Source organism: Rhincodon typus, chromosome 33, assembly GCF_021869965.1.
Source record: "Rhincodon typus isolate 14 chromosome 33, sRhiTyp1.1, whole genome shotgun sequence".
Classification (NCBI taxonomy): domain Eukaryota; kingdom Metazoa; phylum Chordata; class Chondrichthyes; order Orectolobiformes; family Rhincodontidae; genus Rhincodon; species Rhincodon typus.
Window position 1 is genome coordinate 28,652,958 of NC_063364.1, and position 18,623 is coordinate 28,671,580.

Here is an 18,623-nt window from a genome sequence, read left to right on the forward strand (position 1 = left end):
GTGATTTACCCCAGGGGAGGAGGGTCCCTGTACAGTGTGATTTACCCCAGGGGATGGGGGTCCCTGTACAGTGTGACTTGCCTGTGCCCAGTAACCCACCCCACTCCCCTGGGGGTCTGTCTCTGGCTGTGGCTCTCGGTTTGCTCTGTGTCTGTTGAAGTTCTCAATGGATGGGCTTTCTCACTGACTGATGAAAAGAAAGGACGAAAACACATTCCATTAACAACCCTGGGTCATCTCAAAGTTTGGAGAGCCTAATGCATTACTATAATCACTGTGGGAAAGACTGAAATCAATTTGCATACAGCAAATTCCATTATCAAAGCAATAATAACCAGCGAATCTGCTTTTGTAATTTTAACAACTATTTTGCAGGCATCACAGCCTGGGCCAGCATTTGTTCCCCATCTTATATGCCCCTTGAGAAAGTGGTGGTGAGCCATATTCCTGAATGCTGCAGTCCAACAATCTAACCACCGCCCCTTGACATTAAATGGCATTACCATCACTGAATCCCCCACGATCAGTATCCTGTGGGTTATCATTGACCAGAAACTCAATTGGACTCACCACAATAATACAGTGGCTACAACAGAAGGTTAGGGGCTAGGAATTCTATAGCAAGTAACTCACTCCCTGACGGTCTAAAGCCTGTCCACCATCTACAAGGCACAAGTCAGGAGTGTGATGGAATACTCCCCACTTGCCTGGATGAGTGCAGCCCCAACAACACTCAAGAAGCTTGACACCATCCAGGACAAAGCAGCCGCTTGATTGGCACCAGATCCACTCCTTCCACCACTAACGCTCAGCAGCAGCACTGTGTACTACCTAGTCAGTGCACTGCGGAAATTCCTCAAAGCTTCTTAGACAGCACCTTCTAAACACAAGACCACTTCCAACTAGGAGAACAAGGGCAGCAAATACATGGGAACACCACCCTCCAAGCCACTCACCCTCCTGACTTGGAAATATATCCAAATATTTGCATCCAAATCCTGGCATTCCTCTGCTAAGGGCATTGTGGGTCTACCTGTGGCACATGGGCTACAGTGGTTCAGGAAGGCAACTCACCACCACCTTTTCCAGGACAGTTTGGGACATGCACTAATCGCTGGTTCAGTCAGCAATGGCCATGTCCTATAAGTGAATAAAAACAGGTCCGCACGCTCTAGGTTGACCCACAATGCCCATGGGGAGGGAATTCCAGGATCTTGACCCAGCTGACGGAACGGGAATATATTTCCAAGACAGGATGGTGAATTCCTTGGAAAGGAACTTGGTGCTGGTGTTCCTGTGCCAGGAGGAATGCCCCTGCTTTCCTTTGAGCTGGGCATGTGGCATCTTTTGCAACTACCTAAGAGGTGTGATAGGTGTCTGTTTAAAATCTCAATCAAAGTCAGGCACCTCAGACAGTGCAGCACTCCTTCATTACTACTTTGGAGTATCAGGCCAGGCTGTAGTTTTATTCGATAATGGGTGTTCAGTGATAAGAGCGGTATTTATTGCCCATTCCTAATTGCTCTTGAGAAGGTGTGTGTGTTCATGTTGAAGGAAGTCAGAAGTCACATGACACTGATGAAGGAGCAGTGCTCTGAAAGCTTGTGTGATTTCAAATAAACCTATAACCTGACTTGGTGTGACTTCTGTCTTTGTCCACCTCAGTCCAACATGTGCACCTCCACATTATTGAAAGAAGGGCACAGGACATTGTCATATTGTCATGTGCTGCTAGGTTCTCATTTCATGAGCATTTTGATTAATGATGGTACCAAAGTTGAATTTAGTGATGCAAAATGGATGGGCTTGTTGGACACTTCCTGTCTCTAAAGCTTCTCATGCTGTTCTCTCGGTTTCATTGCAGCTACAGAATCTGGGACCATTTACTGTTGGCCATTTGCTGGTCAAAGTGACCATCCCAACATTAACCAAAGGGAACAATCTCCTCCTGATCCTGACCAATAACTCCACCAGTCCGGTGAGTACAGAGAGCCGCACTGTTGCTGAGTGCAAAGGGGTTCTTGAGAGCGATGGTCCATCAATGAGAGGGGCCCTAATGGTGACACTCTCTCTACCATGGGGATTCCACTAACGCCATTCCAACTACCGAAGGTAACACTCCTTTTCAATGTTTGGGATGCTGTTGGTAACTCAATGAGGGACAAATAGGCTTCCCAATGGTGAGTTTCACTCTTCGAGAAAGGGTTTGATATGTATTTGATATTTACAGCAGAGAAAGAGGCATTTCGCGCAGCAGAATCGCAGAAGTATTACAGCACAGGAAGAGGCCATTTGGTCCATTGTACCTGCATTGACTCATTAAATAGGCACTGTTACCTCATGCCAATCTCCTGCTTTCTCTGGATACCCTTGCACACTATTTTTTCCAGGTAATCATCCAATGCTCTCCTCAACTGAACAACCGGTCCATACTAGTGACATTCCCTCTTAATGAGACTGATGTTGATGGTAAAACTCCTTACCAGGAGAGCGATCTCTATGAAGGATTTTCAGATGATATAATCCCCCTTAAATCTGATGTTTTATACATTATATCTGCAAGACCCCTGCACATAATATTAACAAACACTGTTATGTGTTGTTAACATGAAAGCTTTATCTCTCTTTTTCTTATCAGTTCTGTTCCTTATGTTCCTGACGGGGCTGATTTGGAGGGGGCACACGAAGGATTATTTCAACCTGGGCAGTGAGTGTCACCAGGCCATTCAACCACTGAGGCAACACATCCTCCCAATCCCATTCTCAGCTGACATCCATTCACCCAACTGAGTCACTAGTCAATGATCAGCAGGACCCACTCCCCTAACCAAGTATGGTGCAAAGCTGGTTTAACTGGATGGTGCAGAGTGGTCATGCCTTTATGCTTGCTGTTCAAACCTTGCCCAGAATGGGGTGCTACAGTGGTTCTGAGTGAACCAGCTTCAGATACTGGACTGAAAACAACAAATGCTGGAGATCAGAGCGGGTCAGACAGCATCCGTGGACAGAGAGCAAGTTAACAATTTGATTCTAGATGGAAGTGAAATGTGGAGGGGGTCAGCATTTATGCTATAGTTGGTGGGGGGTGGGATGGGGTGCATGATATTTGCTGCACACAATGTGGCCTACTCTACATTGGAGAAACCAAACGCAGACTAGGTCACTGCTTTGCAGAACACCTCGGGTCGGGAAGACAGCCTGACCCCATCCTTCCCTTAGCCGGTCATTTTAACACAGCGTCCTGCTCGCACACCCACATGTCTGTCCTTGGCATACTGCAGTGCTCCAGCGAATCACAGCGCAAACTGGAGGAACAACACCTCCCCTTCAGACTAGGCACTTTACAACCTTCTGGAGTCAATATTGAGTTTGACACCTTCAAATCGTGAACCAACTCCCTTTCCTTCCCTTTCTTTTAGTTCAACTTGTTACATTCTCTGTCACCATGTCCTCTCTCCCCTCCTCCATCTCAGTGGGACTGTCTTCTCTTTCCAGTCTGGCAGTCGGACACACCATTGTTCTGCCATTCTCACATTCCGATCACTTAACCCGAACTATCAACATCTTTTCTCCATCAGCACTCTACACCCCACCACCACCTCATTCCACCGCCCACCGCGCGCCCCCCCCCCCAAAAAAAGTATAAATGCTACCCCCCTAAAATTCACTTCAGCTCTGATGAAGAGTCATCTAGACTCGAAACGTCAGTGTGCTCTCTCTCTCCATGGATGCTGTCTGACCTGCTGTGATCTCCAGTGTTTGTTGTTTTCAGTACAGATCTAATTTGCTCCTTCAGATATTGCCAGCTCAGTTGCCAAAGGCGCAATAACCAATTGCACAAAAGCCACACTCAACCTTTCTGACAGGCCACCGTTATCAGGAGAAGATAAACTTCCTTCAGCTTCTGTCAACAATGTGGGGTCAGGATATTAGAAAGTCTGCAATGTTCTGTTCACATTGAATTTACAGGCGGTTCAACTCATCATCTGTGCTAGTGTTTATGCTGCATACAAACCCCTTTCAGTCTTACAGAATGTCACCCTTTCAGCATCAGTACCCACTCTTTGCTCCCTTGTTTACTTGGAGACGTGGAATTCTACAGCACAGAAGTGGCCCTTCAGCCCATTGTGTCTGTAACCCTGTAAATTCTGGTCCTTCTAGTACTCATCTAAATACTATTTAAATGTTGTGATGGCTCCTGCCTCTACTACCTTTTTAGGCGGTAAATTCCAGATACCCATTAGCCTCTGGGTGAAAAAATTCTCCCTTAAATCTCCTCTGATCCTTTCACCCTTGACCTTAAAGCTATATTCTCTGGTTATTAAGCCCCCTATTAAGATGAAAAGTTTCTCCCTTTCTGTACTCCTCATAATTGTGTCCACCTCAATCGGCCTTCTCTGCTCTAGAAAAACAGTGCAGTGACATCCTTCCCCTTTTAGCTTCTGCGCTGTTTGCATCACCACCTGGTACCCACTGTCTGGTGTTCTCTTCCACCTCTGTGCTCCTCTTTCTGCTGTTCCAAACACCTCTGCAGAACCTCAATATGTTTTCACTCATCTCCTCCCAGTCTCTTAACCAAACTGCTCAATAGTCAGTCTCTCCGATGTGACACCTTGACACTTACAGCAAAGCTGCTGTCATGTTATGATGATGATGGTGTTTTAGTCCTCACACTCCTGTATCTATTTACCTTGTTGCTGTGTTTGATACCTTGCAGCAAGATGGGATCCAGTGTACTTTAGCCGGTCACACAGCTCTCCAGCAGTGGCTCCCTCCGAGAGGACAAGTTGTCACAGAGGATCTGAGGACTTATGAGAAACTGGTAATGAGGCATTTCTTTTTCTGTAAAATCTGAACTTTAATGTGAATACGAAACTGTTTGAAGTCAGAGCCTTTGATCTTAGCCAGGGACTTTCATCTGTTTATAAAGAGGAACATGCTGTAAACAATTTATTTTCTAATCCTTCTGTCATTCATTTCCCATGTTCAGGTTATCGTACACTCACTGTATCATTGCTTCCCGCTTCTTCCTCTAGAGTCACTGACTCTAATTGTCTGTCCCTCCAGTGATCACATTACATGCCTGTTATCTCGTGTTAGCCCATCATCATTCAGCCTCCCACATACACAGCCCGACCTCTGACAAGGATCAGGTATAGGTATGCTGACCAACATCCCACCCATGGGTGCTGTGCCCAATTGGAGTGTGCCCCATTGACGCACACCCTCAATGGGGAACAGTTATTAACAACAGCACAGTGCATGAGATTTCACTGTGAGATATTCTGTCTGCTCTCCTGTGAAGAACTGTGTGTGCTTTGCGACATTAATGGTGCTATATAAATTCAGTTGGTTATTGTTTTGGAATGCTTAATGCGTTCAAGTGGAATTCTTCTCCCAACTTGTTAACACTGACAATAATCCAGATAAAATATTATTCCACAGGATACCTTCACCATCTTTACAGTTATAATGGAAAATGAATTTTCAACTGGCCTGTCACATCCCTTTCTGATTTATGAGCTCCACGTTCTAACCATTTTCTTAGCCCATTTCATGAAGTTACATTGTCAGAATTAGGGTGTCAATCATTTCTTGCTGAGATGAGGAATCTTCTGAATCTTCATTCAGAAGGTTGTGAATCTTGGCAATTCTCTACCCCACAGGACTGTGGATGGTCCACCATCGATTAATGTTAAAGCTGGAAGCAACAGATATTTGGCCTGTCAGAGATTAGGTCTGAAAAAAAAGTCGATCGTAATCGCACTTTTTTAAACATTTATTCTTCCATGGAATGTGGGTGTCAATGCCTGGGCCAACATCTGTTGCCCTCTGAAACTGACCAGCTTGCCATGTCATTTCAGAGGGGAATTAAAAGTCCACATTGCTGCAGGTCTGGAATCACTTGTAGGCCAGACCAGGTAAGGGCAGCAGATAAAACGACTGCAGATGCTGGAAATCTGAAACAGACACTGAAATTGCTGGAGAAACTCAGCAGATCTGGCAGCATCTGTTGAGAGAAAGTAGATTTAACATTTCAAGTCCTTTTTTGGTTCACTCGTGGGATGCGGGGGTCACTGGCTGGGTCAGCATTTATTGGCCGTCCCTAGTTGCTCCTTGAGAAAGTGGTGGTGAGCTGCCTTCTTAAACCACTGCAGTCCACATGTTGTAGGGAGACACACATTGCCCTTATGGGGGAGGGGGATTTCCAGGATTTTGACCCAGCGACATATTTTCAAGTGGGGATGGAGAGTGGCTTGGAGGGGAATTTGCAGGGGTTGGTGTTCCCATGTATCTGCTGCCCTTGTCCTTCTACATGGAAGTGTTTGTGGTTTGGAAGGTGCTGTTTAAGGAGCTTTGGTGAACTCCTGCAGTGTATCTTGTAGATAATACACACTGCTGCTACTGAGCATCGGTGATGGAGGGAGTAAATGTTTGTAAGTGACCCTTCTTCAGAAGGGTCTTCCTCCCTAAAAGGACATTAATGAACCAGATGGGTTTTTACAATAAGCAACGATAGAGACAGGGTCTAGAAATGAGTTTCAGATTTTATTAAGAGATAGTCCCAGGTAGACAGGATAGTGAAAAAGGTGTTTGGTACGCTTGCCTTTACTGGTCAGTGCATTGAGTATAGGAGTTGGGAGGTCACGTTGCAGCTGTACAGGACATTGGTGGGGCCACTTTTGGAATACTGCATGCAATTCAACGTTGTGAAACTTGAAATGGTTCCGAAAGGATTAACAAGGATGTTGCCAGAGTTGGAGGGTTTGAGCTACAGGGAGAGGCTGAATAGGCTGGGGCTATTTTCCCTGGAGTGTCAGAGGCTGAGGGGTGACCTTATAAAGATTTGTAAAATCATGAGGAGCATGGATAGGGTGAATAGACAAGGTCTTTTCCCAGGGTGGCGGAGTCCAAAACTAGAGGGCAAAGGTTTAAGGTGAGAGGGGAAGACTTAAAAGGGACCTAAGCGGCAACGTTTTTACACAGAGCGCAGTGCATGTATGGGATGAGCTGCCAGAGGAGGTAGTGGAGGCTGGTATGACTACAACATTTAAAAGGCATCTGAATGGGTATATGGATTTCTGAGGGAGTGTCTAGGCCCGAGGCGTCGACCTTCCTGCTCCTCTGATGCTGCTTGGTCTGCTGTGTTCATCCAGCTCTACACCTTGTTATCTCAGATTCTCCAGCGTCTGCAGTTCCTACTATCTCTGAATGGGTATACTATTCGGAGGGATATGGGCCAAATGCTGGCAAATGGGACTAGATTAATTTAGTACATCTGGTCGGTATGGACAAGTTGGACCGTAGGGTCTGTTTCCATTCTGTACAGCTTTATGACTCTCCAACTCTATTATAAAAATATTGTGACTGTCATGGTGGGATTTGGACTCCTTGCCCAGAGCATTACCATGGCCTTCTGGTATACTGGACCAGTGAGATTATCACCAACGCATCTCTCTACTGAATGACGAAGCTGACCCAGAAAGCCAGAGAGTCTACCCTTACTGCTACTTGTTGTGTTCCCACCCAAAAGATATTTAATTGCATCTTGAATCCACTTTTCACCAGCTGTACCCCCTGCTTTCCGCTGCTCCAGTCATGGTTACCGGTACCTTACTGTAGAAATTATCATGCTGTAGGAGCCCTTCACTCCAGTGAGTATTCCAAATAGGATTACAGTCAAATTGTCTTGCTAACATCCTGGAATAAAATTCCACTGATCAGGCTGTTACAACTGGCCTTTAATCCTGGTATCTTGACCTCAGATTCCTCAGGAGAAAACCCAGGCAAGGAAACTGCATCTGTTAGCAGCGGAGCCCAAAGATACAGTGGGGTATTCCAATTTCAATCCGGAAGTTGTTACAATCAATAACTCACCGCCCATAAGGGCAGTGGAAATAAATTCAAATGTAATTTTCAAACGGGAAGCAGATACGTAGTTGAAAAGGAAAAGAATGTGCAGGATAGGGAGCAGAGGAGAAAAGATTAATGAGAAAGCTGTTCCACAGAGCTGGCACACCCAGTGCAAGGCCATCTGTGCTAATGTTCAATAAAATTTTGAAAAGTGCATATGTATAGGTGATTGGTTGGTGGGGGTGTGGGAATGTAATTGGTGGCTGTGTGTGCGTTTGGATATAATTGAGGATGTGTGAGGAGGGAATGTGCGTGCATGGGTGTCTGTGTGAGGGTGTGTGTTCGTGTGAATGTCCATATTCAAACGTGGCTGTGAGCATCTATGAGTGTTTGTGTGTGAGTAAGTGAGCAAGCATGGGAGAGTGTGAGAGTGTGGTTGGGAGAGAGCATGTAGTTATAAGATAGTGTGGGAGTGAGTTTGATGATATGAGTATGACAGTGTGAGGTCATGAGTGTGAGAGTTTCAGTGTGAGGGCACAAGTGTGAGTGTGTGTGAGTGTGGTTGCAAGGAGGGGTCTGTCTATTCAGAATGGCTGAAGCTAACAAACACAGAAATTGCTGGAGAACCTCAGCAGGTCTGGCTGCACCTGTGGGGAGAGAAACAGGGTTAATTTTTTGAAATGTTAACTCTGTTTTTCTCTCCATTGATGCTATCTGACCTCCGGAGTTTCTCCAGCAATCCTTGTGTTTGTTGGTTTCAGATATCCACCATCCGCAGTTTGTTGTTTTATTTGATAATTATATTGAGGATAGCTGTGGTGCCTTCAACAGCAGGACTCTGCTTAACTGGACCTGGTCACGGGAGACACAGAGTGGGAGTAGCGGGATTGGGGATATCCTGTTTTCTGTGGAATTGCACCCAGAGCCTAACCCTTGACCTTCAGGAGCTCAGAAAGGGAAAAAAAAAGGGAAGAGGAAAGAAGCTAAAAATAGAAGCCTCAGATGAGACAAGATCATTTACCATTAAAAATGCTTTCTCTCCTTGTAAATATTTTTATGATGAACTCATGCCAGAATCTAAACACTACTCAGAATCTGTAATCTGTTAGAGTTGTCTAAACTTCCGCTTAATGCGTGATCTTCAAAGGCTCTGACAGAAGACTACTTATTACCCTTCCGCTCTAGTCTCAATTGATGCATTTCCTATAGTCTGTGTTCACACGGCGAGTCCTAACCTCCAATATTTATGATTTAACAGGATGCCAGCAACTCTCAATTTAATCTCCTGTTGTGTGACGTGAGGAATTTTAAAACCAGTGACGAATACTCCGTTCACATTTCTGGCAGACTCGCAACTGATTCACTGATGGCAGTAAGTACATAATCCACCCCTTCGCAAATTCTTTCAGTCTACACCACCCAGGTCTATCCAAGGCTTGGCCTTTCTCAGTGGGAACCCTGTAATTGTGCACTCATGTCGGAAACATCTTGTTTCGTTGTTGGTGATATCTGTCCTCACTCGCACCTATCAGCTCTGGCTCTTTGGTAAAGCATTATCACTTCTGATTGAAGATGGTTTGGGCTTCTAATCCCAGCTGACCATTCATAGAATCCCTACAGTGTGGAAACAGGCCCTTCGGCCCAACGTGTCCACACCAACACTTGGAGCATCCCACCCAGACCCATCCCTCTATAACCCACCTAATCTACACATCCCTGAACACTATAGGGGAATTTAGCATGGCCAGTTCACCTAACCTGCACATCTTTGGACTGTGGGAGGAACCTGGAGAAAACCCACGCAGACACGGGGAGAATGTACAAACTCTACACAGCCCGAGGCTGGAATCGAACCCAGGGCCCTGGTGCTGTGAGGCAACAGTGTTAACCACTGAGCCACCATGCCACCCCAGCTGATGTTCCCAGTGTCATACTGACTGAGTGCTACACAGTTGGAGGTGCCACCCTTCAGAAAGGACAGAAAGTTGAGGTCCTATTTTACTGTCAGCTAGAAATAAGATCTCCTGCTCAGTAAAGGAGCAAAGGAGGGTCTCCAGGGTAGCCTGGCCCTCTATTTATTCCCCAATTACATGGTTTGATCATCCGGTTGCTGTTTGTGGGAGCTTGCTGTGCACAAATTGGCTGCCACTTGTCCCACATTACAGCAACGGCCACAGCTCAAAACTGAAGGAACTGTAATGGAGGCCCTTAGGATTGAAGATGACTTCCTCCTGCCATAGTTCTGAGGTGGCTGAGAAGACCAATATCTGACCTGCAGACTCTGTCACATGTGGAGCATGTGGTCCATGAAGAGTTGGGTAGAGGAGTTATTTGGAGGTCTGTATGCTCCCTCTCTCAGCTCAGGCTCACCTCTGCACATTCCCAACAGAGTCTCTCAATGTGTTTGGTGCCTTCCCAAATGACAAGCCAGGATATTCGAGAGAGTATTTGAGGACCAGGATCTGTAACCTGAGACTAAGCTTGTGGTTTACTGGGTAACAGTGATGTCAGTGCTCCAACTGGCTGCAGAGACTTCGACAGAAATGCTTCCAGTGGTGCCTTCACAAAGTCCGACAAATCCAGAGGCAGGCAAGATGGTCCCAAAGCAGCACCACGCCTTGATACAACTTGTCCAGGACTGAGGCCTGACATACTCCTAACCAGCTCCAAATGGCAAGGTGTGGTGTTTGCAATCTGAAACTAACCTCCCGAAGGAACTGCTCCAAACTGGGGCTTGGTGATGGCAGGACAAGAGCAGAAACTATTTAGGGATCTCCTTGAAACTTCCCTGATGAGACTCCCACTGAGCCATGTGAGACCCTGGCTTGTCAGTGAGGCAAATAGAGACAGAAAGTTAGCTCTAAAGAGCAGAATGCCTTGAGATGGTGAAACTTGTCAGGTAATTGAAAGTCTTTCCTTTGCACCAGCCTGAGCAGGATGAGAGTGGGCCTCAGTTTAACATTTCATCCTAGAGACTGCAGCACAGGTACCATCCCATTCATAAGGAGCTGTCTCTAGAGTGGGAGTCAGATCTAGAGGCAGGAGTAGAGTGGGAGTCAGATCTAGAGGCAGGAGTTCTGAACCTGTGTGTGGACTTCAAGCTTCAACTCAATTCCTAAATATCAAACTGTAAAAATCGTTGGGAGTTTCACACAGAACCTTCAGATAATCTCATTTCAGGATAATTTCAGAGGGGCTAATGGTGCCTGGGATTGATTTACATCGCAAATGCTTTCGAGACAAAGCCACATGAAGTTGCCTTGCAAACTGTGTATCATTATTGCACTGTTGCAGAAACAAGCTTCATGACAAAAGCCACAATCCTGAAATCATCGTTAAAACTGATAGGGAAACCGCCGGAGTTCAGTTTCCATCTGCCGCACAGAGGCTGAAATCAGTGGAATTTAATAAATGGGTTCAATATGAGCCTTCCTTTCTTAATCTAGATGAGTTAATGGAACAATAACCTTACGTGGGATAAATAATATGTTTCGAAGCCCAGCTGAAATTGTTGGCTTGCAGACTGTTAAATCCTTGAAGCACACAAGATGGGTTACATAACGTGTAGAACTCATTAAAACACCTATGCGCGCGCTCACACACACACACACACACTGACCTTCCATTGTCCTCAGTGCAAAAGTCAAGCAATCTCTTCCTTTTTCCTTCCATAGAAAGGTTAGATAAATACTTGAGTAGAAAGTATGTTTTTCGTACGGAAAGAGCAGAGATGGAGGGTGGTGGGGAGCTAGGGTGGCAGGGCAGTGGGAAGCAGGGTGAGGGTAGTGGGGAGCAGGGGGGCAGGGCAGGGGGGTTGGGGAAGGTGGGGGGGAGGGGGGTGGGGAGCTGGGGGGCAGGGCAGTAGAGTGCTGGAGGAGGGTGGTAGGGAGCTGGAGGGCAGGACAGTGGGGAGCTGGGGAAGGGTAGTGGGAAGCTGGGGAGGCGCAGGACAGGGGGGTTGTGGGAGGGCGGTGAGGGGGCACAGGGCAGTGGGGTGCGGGGAGAGGGTGGCGGGGCAGGCATGGGCAGTGGGGAGTTGGGGAAGGGTGGTGAGGAGAGGGCAAGGCATTGGGGAGCTGGGGGCAGGGCAGTGGGGAGCTAGGGGAGGGGGGAGGGGGGGGGCAAGGAGAACCCAGAATGAAAACTGGCCCCCACTCTCTTACACTGAATGTTTTCCATGCATTATTTTTTGTTTCTTGATTTTCAGCTCAGGTTTAGGTCTCTGCTACTTGTTACAACAGCAACACTGGACATTTGGGAGCCCAGAGCAATGTTTCTAAAAGAGGAGGCAAGGAGCCGGGAGGTGAGTCAGTCAGTATTCTCTGTCCCAGGTCACAGCCCGGACTTTCCGAATGGGGAGATAACTGTGTACTAGGCTAAGGAAGCTTTAACCTGCCAGGATGGAGCTGAGGTCAAAGTTAGCTGTAAAGGAGGGAGTACTATGAGAAATGACAAAATCACAGAATTTTGTGTCACTCCCAGAGGCTATTTGGCCCATCACGTCTGCGTCAGCCCTCTGATAGATCCAATCCCCTCCTGGCATTTTCCTGCCTTCTCCTGGTGACCCTGCACAGTCTTCCTTTCCGCATAACAGTCTGATTTCCTCACTTGAACCTGCCTCACCACACTTAAAGGCAATGCCATTCCAGAACCTCACCACTCACTGCATGGCAAAGGTTTTTGCTCCTATCTATTGTGTTTCTTTTACTATTTACTGTAAAACCATGCCCTCTTGTTCTTGGTGCTGTTGAGGGATCAATCTCTCCCCACCTTCATAAGTTTGAAGACTTCTATCAGATTCCCTTTTCTTCAAGGAACCAGTCATTAAAACAGGGCTTTTACAGACAGGAAAGCTCCTGGGAGGGTCAAGGAGATGAACCCAACAGACAGCTTTCACTGTAAATTGCACCCTAGCGCAGCTGGCAATTTGCAATGCCTACATCCAAAATGCAATCCCTGGGAGCACAACTACTCCATCAACAAATGGGTAACAGCTACCTCCAATCTACCAGTCTTACACACTTTGCAACCATCAGAATATGATACATCTGCTGACCTGCAACTTCTCTCCCAGTCATATCTTTAACACATTATTTTTCTGAAAAGGAAAGCTTTCTGTACTGTAAATGTGAATCTTATTGCTTTTTTAATGTATTGCCTTTAGGTTGTTTTCTCAATCTGCATTTAGACAATCCCAAGTAAGGAAATAAAAAGCTTTAATAACCCAGTAGAATTCTCAAAGTCATGACTTGGCCCCCAATGTCCTTTCGGGAAAGAAATCTGTCGTCTTTACCCAAATATAACTCCAAACACATTGCAAGTTGGTTGAGTGGTATCGAGGGCAATTAGGGATGGGGAAGGGATGCTGGCCTTGCCTTTGATGTCCACATCTCACAAGAAGAAAAAGCAAACCTAACTGGGCCATTTCCAGTTTTGCTGGGATATGGGGCAGGTTCCGTCTCCATTTTTATTCAGGTTTTCAGCTGGTGCAGTGCTGACCTCTGGTGGATAAATCTGCATTACTTCAAAACAATTAACCCAATCACAAGAAATTAAAGAACACAAAACTGTAGAATGCCCACAGTGCGGAAAGAGGCCATTTGGCCCATCAAGTCTGTACTGACCCTGCAAAGCACTTCCTATTCTATCCCATTTACCATGGCTAACCCACCTAGCCTGCATGCTACAGAGCGATTTAGCAAGGCCAATCCAGCTAACCTGCACACATTTGGACTGTGTGGGGGAAACCAGAGCACACCCATATAAATCCCCACAGGGAGACCATGCAAACTCCACACAGACAGTCACGTGAGGCTGGAATTGAACCAGGGTCCCTGGCACTGTGAGGCAGCAGTGCTAACCACTGAGCCACTGTGCATTTTGCAACAGCCTCTTCCCCTGCTGTTATCAGACTTCTGAATGGACTTCTCAAATTTCAAATTTAATGTTGACCTTGCTCTTTGTGCACCTTCTCTGCAGCCTATCATCGTATTCCTCGCTGCGTTCTATCACCCTAATGCATTTTGTATGGTATGATCTGCCTGTACAATAATAAATCAAATCAAATGATCCCAAGACGTCCCAAAGCACTTTGCAACCAGCGACAACCTTATATTGTTTCCTGACGTGTAGACGCTGTTGTAATGTAGGAAATGCAGCAGCCGACTTCACAGCAAGCTCCCAAAACAGCAGTGCGGTATTAGCCATTGGTGTCCTTTAGAGAAAGAAGCAACACTCACAAGTACACAGGGACAGTGGGCCTAAGAGTCCCCCAGTCTCTAGGAAAATTTTCTCAGGCTAACCAATTGAAGGAAACAGAATGGAAAGAAATAGTGATGAGATTTGCTTTTGTTAGTGAAACCATCAGCAGCAAACATGGGAGAGAAACAGCCTGTGATAGCATTGATAGCAGGACTGTCCTACCAGAAAAGACTGGTTTGGCTAGGCCTGGATCCACTAGAGTTTAGAAGGATGGGAGGGCTGGACAGACCAGATGGTGTTTCCCCTCAGTAGGGGAGTCTAGAACCAGGGGACACAGTTTCAGGGGACACAGTTGGCCATTTAGGACTGAAATGTGGAGAGATTTCTTCATTTCGAGGGTAGTGAATCTGTGCAATTCTGTCCCACAAGAGGCTGTGGAGGCCAAATCCCTGAAGATATTCAAGAGACAGATTTTATTTTAGATTTTATATGCATTACAGGGTATGGGGAGAAAGTGGGGATATGACACTGAGGTAGAGGATCGGCCATGATCATATTGAATGGTAGAACAGGCTCGGAGGGCTGAATGGCCTGCTGTTGCTCCCAGTCACTCTGTGATTGGAGGAGCAGGGAAGAGTTTTGTAATGCTGCCAAGGGAACCATTTTCCAGGGGCTTTCCAGGGGTTAATGGGTAGTATTGAGAGCTACCTTTGGTTGGTATGGATGTTGTTTTGTCTGGATGTTGTTTTGTCTGGATGTTGTGTAACAGAGGCCAGAATGGCCAATTGCCAGACATGAGAGTTTTTCTGCAGGGGAGGGGAGAGCAGCAGCTACAAGTGGGTTCTAAGGGGGAGGAGGCTGCAGGAAGGGTGTGAGGGAGGGACAGGATTGGAATGGGTTGCAGTGGAGAGAGAACAGTTTAAAAGGCGTCAACCAAGGAATACTCAGCTCACTGCGGTCCAAGAAAACTTTAACTCACCAAGGTCATGAGTTCCTCGTAAAGGCATGTGGAACCTAATTTATACGTGGAATAATAATAAGTGAAAAAATACAATGGATCTGTATTGAACACCATAATTGTTAAATTTAAATGTTAGATTGTGATTGGAGCTGTAGTAACTGTCTGGTTTATGTTTTGCAGCTTGTGTATGTTCAGTAGAAACACATTAACCATGACCACAGAAGGTGTTTTTATCATAACAGATTCTTGTGCGTAGAAGTGTCTGAATTATTTTGAAAGAAATCTGTCACTAACTTATGTCTGTTGTCTTCTACTAATTTAAATACTGTGCAGTGTCTAAGAAGTTAGTGTATTCCTTTTGTATTGTGGCTAAATGTTTAACGGAGAGTTGATAATTATAGAGGGTATTGGCAAATTATTCCAGTTCTTTTTTTGCGTGAGTCCAAATAACCCATATGTTGTCAATACAAATACAGAAAGTATTGTAACTGTGCTGTGACATAATCTAATAAAACAGTTAGTGAGAACGAAAAAGGAGCCCTTGTAAAGCAAAAGATAGCCCCCAGAAAATCCAAAAGTATCCTCAAAAAATAATCACAACAAGCCCTCGCAAAAGAACTTCTGAACTCTGGAAGGAAATCTGTCATCCTTCCTTTTTGATTGACATAAAATCTCCAGACCAACAGCAATGTGGATCATTTTTTTACAGCTCTCAAGGCCAAATAGAAATAGTGAAAAAGTACTGACCTTGCCAGTGATACACACATCCTATGTGAAAGAATTCTGTTTAAATGTGTTTGGTCTATTTGAATCTCACCTTTCCAGGATTTCAACCACATTTTAACCACTGTCATTTCTCAGACCTTTGAGTATAGCAGCTGGGATGATATGTTGAGGTTGTTACAAGACGTTGGTGAGGCCTCTTCTGGAGTCCTGTGTCCAGTTCTGAATGCCTTGTCGTAGGAAATATATTATTAAGCTGGAGAGGGTTCAGAAGAGGTTTACCAGGATGTTGCCAGGAATGGAGGGTTTGAGTTATAGGGAGAGGCTGTATGGACTGGGACGTTTTTTCATTAGAGCATAGGAGGTTGAGGGATGACCTTGCAGAGGTTTATAAACTCATGAAGGGTATAGATAAGGTGAATGGCAGGTGTCTTTTCCCGAGGGTGTGGTATTTCAAGACTAAGGGGCATATTTTTAAGGTTAGAGGAGAAAGATTTTTAAAAAATGAGGGGCATTTTTTTTTTTACACAGAGTGGTTTGTGTGTTGGATGAACTTCCAGAGGAAGTGGTGGTTGCGGGTACAGTTACAACGTTTAAAAGATATTTAAGTAAGTACATGAATAATAAATGTTTGAAGGGATATGGGCCAGGTGCAGACAGGTGGGATTAGTTTAGTTTGGAATTATGGTCAGCATAGAATAGTTGGACTGAAAGGTCTGTTTCTGCGCTGTATGAGTGTCTGACTACGATTATGACTCACATCACAGGTTTTTCTTCCTCGCACAGATCATGTCTCGTTTGAAGTATGATATTTCTGACCAGGCAGCATTCCCTGAATGTGTAGAAATGTTAGAACATTAAAAAACAGGGGGAAGCCCTCGATGGGGAAGGAGTTGATGTTACTCAGTCAGTGATATAACTGATAGTTGTGACATGAGCAGAACTATGTGAGAGAGTCTGAGACAGAGACTGTGAAGGGAGCAACACTTTGTATTCAGTTGTAGTGGTATATGGGAGTCAGTTGGCTGGACAGTTGCTTTGCAACATAGAGTTAACACCAACAGTGTGGGTTCAATTCCCATCACTGGCTGAGGTACCGTGAAGATAACTTCTCCTTCTCAGCCTCTCCCCTTGTCTGAGAGAAGATAAACCTCCACTGGTCAACTCTCCCCAGTGAGAAAGCAGCCCTCTGTGGCTTTGAAAAATTTACTAGTGGTGTATATAGAGAGAATAAAGAGTTGAATTACAATGACTACATCCAGATTTCTGGTGGAGTACAGCAGTTATGTACAACCCAGCTCAATGCTACAGGGAACAGGAACAAACTGAGCCTTAAAATAAGCTCAGACCAGACCAAAGTACAAACCTCCAAGACTATCTCCTTGACTGTTCAATTTTATCCATGGCTGACCTACACCTCAACACCATTTTCCCATATCTCTCGATCCCACTGCTCAGCAATGTCTATTGATCTCAATATCAGAAGCTCCATATGACATGCAGCACCCTAGAGACAATAATTCCACATTTCGACTAAATGTTACGTACAGGAATTGTTGCCTTGTTCGGCTCCTAAGTTCTGAAGAAGAGTCACTGGACTCAAAAATGTTAACTCTACTTTCTTCCCACACAGACCTGCTGATTTCTCCAGCAACTTCAGTCTTTGTTTGACCCCTAAGCAACCTAGCTCCAATTTTAAGATGATGTCCCCTTGTTCATGATTCTCCTGCCAGGTGAGAGTGATCTCTCATCTCCCAAATGAAGCTCCTAATATCCGATCATTTGACGATGAAAGGATCAGACTTCCCTGGTCAAATGGAGGAACAAGCTTTAATTCAATTACAGCTAACTGGGACACAGCAAAAGAAGTCTCTCCAAATAAGGTGGAGCAAGGCTCCCAATGAGGAGTTGTCATTGATGAGATATTGAAGTCTGTGTAATATGGAGGAGGGGTTCATTGGAGATAAAAAGCACAGCAGCTTCCCATCATAATTCGCCTGTACCTCTCCTTCCAGATCACACTTCATGTGACCAAGCAGTACGAGTCTGAGGTCTCCATCTGGATTATAATTGGGAGTTTGTTAGGAGGCCTTCTCCTGTTTGCACTGCTCACTCTCGCTTTATGGAAGGTAAGTGGAGTATTTCACCAGAGCCTGAATATTAGACCTTCCAGCGTTGCGAGCAAGCTTATCCATCCTAACTCTGGGTGGCTTCCAGTTCAGAAGGTGGGAAGGTGGGGACTGTGATGACCACAGCATATCTCTTCATTGCCTGCGTTCTTGAGAGTTTTATTTGCAGTTGACTGTCCCAAATGAAAGCTGTGTCGGTTATGTTGAGATCACAACACGGCAAATACTTTCTGTAATAATGCAACCCATCAGGCCATTGGAAATAATACTAAGTTTGTACTGAATTGCTTTCCACGTAGTGACTGCTGAGCAGTCAGATACACTGACTCTCGCTGACTCTCTAGCTGTTGCCTGGTCCCATCATTGCTGTTTGCAATGTGGAACAGGTTTAGCAACAAACTGGGGCTGTGTGCAGGATGTGTTGCTGGTCTTCCTTTGACAGCATCTTCCAAGCTCAAACTTTCTTCCACAAGGACAGCATTTGGATGTGACAGTGACTGTATCATGGTACTGCAGCTGGCACCAAAACCAATATCAAAAAGACAACATATAACACAGTGACCAAGAAACCAAGATATCAGACATGTCTCAGAGTGCCACTGACAGAAGCTGTTCAGCTTTGCAACATCTGAAAGATGCCAAGACCATTACACCATAAATATAGGAACACAATTAAGCCATAACCCCCGATTCCCTTGTGGGGTGTCAAAAATCTATCTTCCCCTTTAAATGTTCAATGTAGCAGCCTCTAATGT

The 18,623-nt window shown here is 45.4% G+C and overlaps 1 protein-coding gene across 1 annotated transcript in view; it reads left to right on the plus strand.

Annotated features, from left to right (window-relative positions):
* LOC125486779 (integrin alpha-11-like) overlaps positions 1 to 18,623 on the plus strand; it is a 38,050-nt gene that overhangs the window by 15,313 nt on the left and 4,114 nt on the right. The window contains exons 4-8 of the mRNA XM_048615757.1: positions 1,865 to 1,978; positions 4,718 to 4,822; positions 9,113 to 9,226; positions 12,062 to 12,157; positions 17,755 to 17,868. Coding sequence (XP_048471714.1) covers positions 1,865 to 1,978; positions 4,718 to 4,822; positions 9,113 to 9,226; positions 12,062 to 12,157; positions 17,755 to 17,868 — 543 coding nt within the window. The remainder of the gene's footprint in view (positions 1 to 1,864; positions 1,979 to 4,717; positions 4,823 to 9,112; positions 9,227 to 12,061; positions 12,158 to 17,754; positions 17,869 to 18,623) is intronic.